General features: G+C 45.6%; 1 protein-coding gene across 1 annotated transcript in view; it reads left to right on the forward strand. All coding sequences in view use genetic code 11, as the record gives it.

The window, feature by feature from the left end:
- The window catches only part of EGR_10787 (Ubiquitin-associated and SH3 domain-containing protein B), a gene marked incomplete at both ends in the record, with an annotated part of 24,396 nt that overhangs the window by 7,594 nt on the left and 9,839 nt on the right, over nt 1–6,963 (forward strand). Inside the window, one exon of the mRNA XM_024500036.1 lies at nt 1,462–1,685. Coding sequence (XP_024345552.1) covers nt 1,462–1,685 — 224 coding nt within the window. The remainder of the gene's footprint in view (nt 1–1,461; nt 1,686–6,963) is intronic.

A 6,963-nucleotide genomic window follows, 5' to 3' on the forward strand; every position in this document is an offset into this window, starting at 1 on the left:
ACAGCGCAATCCATAAAAGGTCCTGCTAAGTGGGCGTGAATGTTTGTATGCACCACTAAATTGTGGATGTGTGGTTGTCTGTTGATACAATACCCCATTGTGCCCAGTGGTACTATCACCTCTCAGTCATAAAACGGATGTGATTGCGGCTTATCTGCCGCCCTAATCACCGGGCCTGCCTCGGTTTCGGGTCTCCAGAAGCTTCACCCATAGCTTCTGGTATGACAGTGGGAGGAGGTGGGGCATGCAATTCCAAATGGATAAAAGTGTGATTGAGAGAGATGCACTATTTTCGAGTTGAACAGAGAAGTACGTACCGAGAAGCGAGAAATAGTGAGTCGTAGAAACGAGGGGATCAGGCAAATGCGTTTTGTATGCCACCCTATGGTATACCAAATCAAGCCACGTCAGATTGAGGTGCACCATTTATTCATTCATTCATTAGGAGATGACGGGCAATATAAGGTGTCAAGATGGATTGTCGACACATTCTTCATGTCTTGTGTGCGTTGTTAAAATGCGTTGTGCGTTTCGGATTGCTTAAGGATTAGCTGACCGACGGATCGACCGATTGAGAAGTGGTGGTGACGTTAACGTTACGGTGTCTAATGGATAAGCATGTCCCTGGTTATTTCCAAGGCCTCCAATCGCCGCTTATCCCAAAATTTGAAGACGCGTACCACTTCATACCCAAATGACTGCGCTGCGGTGGAATGCAGACTCAATTGTTCATTAGGTCAAACCATTACAGCTGGAGGCATATGCAAACCGATGCAACTCGGAGGTTAGGAAGGAGAGAATCCTACGTTGAGAAAAAGGCCATAGGCCTAGCGAATCAGCGGGTGGAAAGTGGTGGGTTCCATGCCTCGTGCTATCACAAGACTTAACTGTGGAAACAAACAATGTTGCACATCGGTTGTAAAGTTGCAGCAAAACAGAGGGAGGGCGGGGTAATGCCTCATCACCGTCCTCGCCCAAATCCAGCTCCTCCGTATTTGATGGTTCTGCACCAATTGATGATTAGCATCTTTTCTTGACATTACCAATGGAGGGTCACATGACCCCATGTGAAACAGACAGCAGACAGGAGGGGAGTAAAAGTGCGGTGAAACTGACGTGACACAAAATCGTTTTGTGATAGTGGACTAGTGTAATCTGTAGTAGGTTTATGTCTGGATTGGGGCGCTTGATTGCTAAATTCATTATCTAAGTAGGTAGTCTATTTTGCGGAACTCCGTCGTCTTCCTTTAACCTTAGTGCCGTGCTAACTTATGTGGGTTCCCTACAAATACATAGCAGCACTGGCAGACCGCGGGTGGAAGTGATATAGAAAGAACTCCATTTCATCATGATGGTGGCAAAACCCACGGTCTGTAGAGTATCTGTTTATTTAATTTGCTCTCATCTTTTTCCCTTAATGTCGTTTAAAAGGAGGTATTTTTGCTCTGCTCTTTCGTCTAGGTCTCTACCGTCGGCTGAACCTCAACATGCCACCTCGGCTGCCTGTGCGAGAGGACATCATCGACCACACTCTGGACTCTCCACTAACCCAAGTTGGCCTCTTTGTTGCTGGCGCCTGTGGTCGCGCCTTCGCCGAAGCCGGTGTCCGCTTCTCTGTTTGCTACGTCTCACCCGCCCTGCGCTGCGTTCAGACGGCGTGCCAGTTGCTGCGAGCTGCTGGACAGGTGGGTACCTCTTCTTGTCCACACTTCGTATAACTCTTGTTTTGAGAACCATTGGTCTTAATTTAGGCCTCATAAACCATCCAGGAGACGGACAGTTGGCGAGAGACAATGACGACCATTATAGTTGTATTACAAATCAAGTCTTTCCAACTAATCATTACTAATGTCGCGATGCTCTTACCTTAATCTTGTTCCTGCGGACATTCGGGGAATTTTGATGTGTTGTGATTAAGCCCCTGCACTGGTGGATAATATGAATGCATCTTCCAAGTCGGTTTTCTTCCTTCCGCGTCGCACAACAACTGTTTTTCTCTCTAGTAATGTACTTTTGGTAGCAACAGGGTAGGTTAATTTTTGTCACATTCACTGAGGGCAAGCAGTTGCGCTTGAATCACTGGAATTTCCTCTGCTTTAAAGTGATGAATTATGAGACACAGGGGGTTTGTAATCCAAACATCTGTTTGGCTTTAAGTGTCTTTTTCAACACCTTTGGTCGCATCGCCTTGTCCCAATGGGATATCCCCCTTCCTAGGAGGCGAGGAGTTGTGAGGAGCTAGAGCATAAGAATTTCCACCTGTAAACCGTTTATGGCGCTTTCATCCCTTGACCACGCTTTGATAAATAACGTGTGGAGAAGTTTGTCCATTCAAACTGCTTCCCACCTCAAAAACAGTAGACGTACCCATGGCCGTTGGTGTTTCACAGATCTTGCCATTGGAACTGTATCTCTCCACCATTGTTTTATTTTGTGCTTGATTGATAGGGTGGGTAAGAGTTTCCCACTTGATCTCACTTCCTTTCACTAAAGTAATCCCTAAGTATATTGAGGCTTCCGATCACGAACGCGGAAACAGTTCTGAAAAGGCGTTTTTAACACGCTGGACTTTTAATAAAGTGCTGGAACGCTGGACGTGGAGACAGTGCTGCGATAGCCCGGAAACCGTTTCTCACGGTAGCACCTTGGTAGGCAAAAACAAGGATACGTGTAAATCACATTAAGAGGGGTGAAAGAACAACGCTGGTAGCGGCATGTCGACGGCGTTGGAAAATAAATGCTTTCTTTTTGTCCCATTCTCTGACTCGTCGTATTGCTGCGTTGTGTCGTGCAGCTGGAACAGGAAAGGAACCACATCTCTCCAACACTGTCCGCGATTCCAGATTCAAGACTACTTGTTTGCGTGTGAGAGTGTCTGGTTTAAGGAGGACATCTGGTTTTTTTGCAGACAGCATGTCCGAAATTCATTACAAAATGTCTGGTCTCAAATTTGAGCCCCAGTGGGTAAGTTTTTTTTTCTGTTTTACCATATTTTTACTGGTAAACCAGACCGCTTCTACGCGCATGAATGTAGCTTTGATATTTCGGCCACGTCTTCAATGTAGCAATCCAGCTCCTCCTAAAGTTGTTGTAGGTTTTACAAATCAGTACAGAAGAGCCGGTGGACTGTTAACGCCACTGAGATTGTTTTCACAGCTAAAAAAGGCCGAAGGCATACAGTCAGTTGTCAATCACAGCGCAGTCAGTGGTTGTACTTTGATTCCCTACGCAGTAGACATGGCAGCTGTTCCCACCACCAGGAGCAATTCACCTCGCCCATTCCAGCATGGCCCATTTTCATCCTGTCAACTGGCTTGTAAGGATGGGAGGAAGTAGAATTCTTCAAGCAACTCATCTTTGTGTAAATGGTGTCGGGAATGTCGTAGTGCCCCCTTTTCTATCTCCTTCATCTGCCCTTTATTAGGTAGGTAATGGGTTATCCTTGTGATGGACACGAGGTTGAGACGAGTTTCAATGGCAGACATGACTTTGGTGACCCTCCTCTCGTAGGTCTCCGTGTATTCAGCCACCTACAGTCGCTTCTTTCTTGTGTGGTGTTTAGACGTGGCCACCAGGCACCACGATCCGAATTGTTGCTTTGGCTTTGGTCGCTAACTCTTGACACCACTGTAGCGGTCAGTGTCCTTGCCTTAAGGTGTTATGCTACACACTCGACTAGATGCCCTGATTGATGGGCGGTTAGTCAAAATGGCTTAAAAGACGTCGGACAGGGTAGTGTAAAAGTGCACGAGAGTCGGGACTCCCCTGTGTCCGCCTTGTTGACCGCATGACTCATTGGGGAAGTGCAGTTGTGTGAATGATTTCGGACATGTCTGATTTTGATGGTGTCTGGTCGCTAAAAGCATAAACTGTAACTCCTGCGTGTGCCATAAGACGAAATTTTGGGCCGTTTTTACTACCAGATGAACTGTAAAAACGCCGTTCAGAGGAATCCCATCAGTTATCAATGTAATCGTATGAATCATCCAGAAGGTATCCGAAAGGATCGAGTAAATATCATTTTTCTGAACGCTACAGACATTCTGAGTGAGTGAGTTAAAAGGCAAACTCATGCGCTGTCGTTGATAGGGCATTGATACTACTGCTATTTTGCTGCAGCATCCTGCGGAAACCGGATGTCGGTGGTAGCCTTACCAACAAACACCTGCGTGCACATGAGTAAAAGCAGAGGCAGCATACTTTGATGAAAGTTTTCTTGTCCGAAGTGGTCGGATGACGAGAGAGGCTCAGTGCGTACAGTGGAGCGCAGCACAACTTAAAAAGTGGGATGCAAAACTGTACGAGATTCTTCTAGGTTGTTATAAACATGAATCGGGTGAGTCCATTTGAATCAGCAACCGTTCGGGACTATTCAGTGCAGTACAATGCAAAGATTCAAAAATGGATGAGTCCACACCCTTCTGTGTCCATTTTGTTGATTGCACGACTTATTGTGGAGGTCTGTCCTCTGGATTACTTCGCGAATGTCTTATTATTTTCTGGTTTATAATATAATGCGCTGTAACTTCGAAGTGTGATGTTTGACTAAGTTTTGGGCTGTCAACACTATCTGATGAGCTGTCAAAATGCCATGCAAAGGAATCGCATTAGTTGTCAACAAAGTTGTATGGAAAGTGTGTGTTATTGGAGTGGGTGGAAGGTGCAATTTGTACCGTATTTCCGTTAAATTCTTCTTCCTCGGACGTATTGAGAGTTCCACTTTGATTTGTGCTTGCAATTGCACCTTAAACAATGGTTCCATCGTGAAAACAGGAGACGTTTGCTTGAGGAGGACGCGTGAAGTAGCACCAAAAGGTTTTACTGCGGTTAGGGTTTACCGAATTGAAGCCTGTTTGGTGCACGAGCTGAAGATGTTTCTCAGACGGTACGTATTTACTTGACTCCGAAATCAGTGGTACCAACACTGTCGCCTCCGAGTTCTTCCTAAAGAAGGCGTCATAAGATTTTATGTGCGTAATTTGTTGGTACCACGTTGGCGCCAAAATCTCCAAAGCCTGTATAGACCACACATCAGTAGCAAGTTTTTTTTTTTTTAACAGAGGCTTTGGCTATTTGCATTAGAAGCATATGGCTTGTTGATTTGGAGGCGTATGAAGCAGGGGCATAGTAATGAGGTAAGCTTGTGTGCACATTGTGTACTGCAAGGCAGTCCGTCTTTTAGACATTTCCTATCATTTGCATAATTTATGCTGTTAAACTGGAAATTTACACCGTATCTGTGTGTTCTTACCGTTGTAAAACGATGAGGCAAGTAAGGCAGTACAGCAGATGAACGTGAAGACTTCCTACTTCGAACACCCTCCCGTGTTCATTGTTGTTACTATTGTCAAAGAAGGGAGTGAGGTTTTTCGTATCTGCCTTGCTTGAGCCCTTTCCTGCCTCAGGTTATTTTTAGAACACGCCGTCTCGCCGGCCTTTCCTCCTACTTAGCTTTAACCAATCTCTCACTCTATTCACGGAGCCAAGTTGTGATAAATTTCTTTACCTTTTTTTGAGCCACATGCTTCTATTGCGGGATTGGGGGCTACAGACGCGTAGCTGCAAGGTATTTATAAATTAAGATTAAACGTCAGTGTTCGGTCCAGACCAGCAACGTACATGAGATGGACTACAGCTGAAGTCCCTCTCGTTTGCCATGTCTTGCCCTCCCTCCCCAGTTTCAGATGCAATTCTATAACACCCATGTAAGGCATATGTTTGGCCGCTTTTATACTTTCCTCTGTTTCCTCCTCTTCCTCTTGCTAAGTTCCTTCATATAAAACTGCACATTGAACATCTTTTGTGGATCGTAGTAGTCCATTCCTTCTCAAGACTGCGCTGGGGAATGTTTGAGAGAAGTAAAAAAAAAAACAGAAAAATAGACCATGTTAACTGAGGTAGTTTTACGGGGTGGGAAGAAGTGGCCGATCCAGCCCCTTTCCTTCCTGACCACGGCAGCGTTATAGCTTACCCCGTGTGCGTACACACTGCAGTGGAGGCATAAATCATGCCTTTCGAAAACCAGCTCTCAAAATGGGCGCTGGATTGTGTCCCGGGCCAGTGGGGACTCGAGTGATGAATTGTTGTTTTGGCGTACGTGGGTGCAAATGTTTATGGGACATTCACGTGATACCTAGGCGACCGCCTCTGGCTGATTGCCCAGGAGAAGTCGGGTGTATTCCCAGCATCTTTTGTCTCCCTGCCACCAATTTTTCATCCATCTGACTAACCGTAGCAGTCGCGAGACGGTGGAAAAAAAGCAGACTGAAATCTGTCTGGCATTTAGCACCATGTGATTCAAGCTCCCAATTAAATCGACTGCTGTGTAAGCTAACCCAGACTTCTTATGCCTCTCCACAAAGAGTTCTTTTGAAAGCTCAACGCGTTGCACGGGTCTAAAAGTCAATTTGTTAGAAAAACTGCGGAAGCTGAGGTCTGGCGCTCTTATAGGTGGAATGGATTTACACTTTTATGTTTGCGAAGAAGGATTTGACTGGAGGAAAAAGTGATAGCGAACCTGTCGCCAGACAGCCGCATTGCTGCCGGTAACATTGCGCTAGACCTTGGAGACTAACCAATCCTTTGAATATGCTCTCCACCTACTCCAATCACCAAGCTTAGTCGGCAAGCAGCGAAGTTTACTGTGACTGCTTTGATATCTCCCAACCCACTACTACCCAGCTTTTGCCACAGGGGTTGGCGACGGTAGGGACATTAAAGGTGTTTTCCCATTCCTCTTAGCGTGCATTCATTCCAAAACGGGGTCGTTTGATGTAAACAATATTTGCGTCATTTTTACCACTTATCCTAACCTACCATTGCGGACGTGTCGGTTATGGCTTTTTGTGACTGTTGTTGTAAACAAGTGTGTACGGGAATGTCCAATATTTCGTCATACAGTAAAATCAACCTTTTCAGTAGTGTTTAGAACCCCTTCAACGTCGTCTTCTAGTGGGATTTTGG

The sequence above is a fragment of the Echinococcus granulosus genome (genome assembly GCF_000524195.1).
Source record: "Echinococcus granulosus chromosome Unknown EG_S00269, whole genome shotgun sequence".
In the NCBI taxonomy this organism is placed as follows: Eukaryota; Metazoa; Platyhelminthes; class Cestoda; order Cyclophyllidea; family Taeniidae; genus Echinococcus; species Echinococcus granulosus.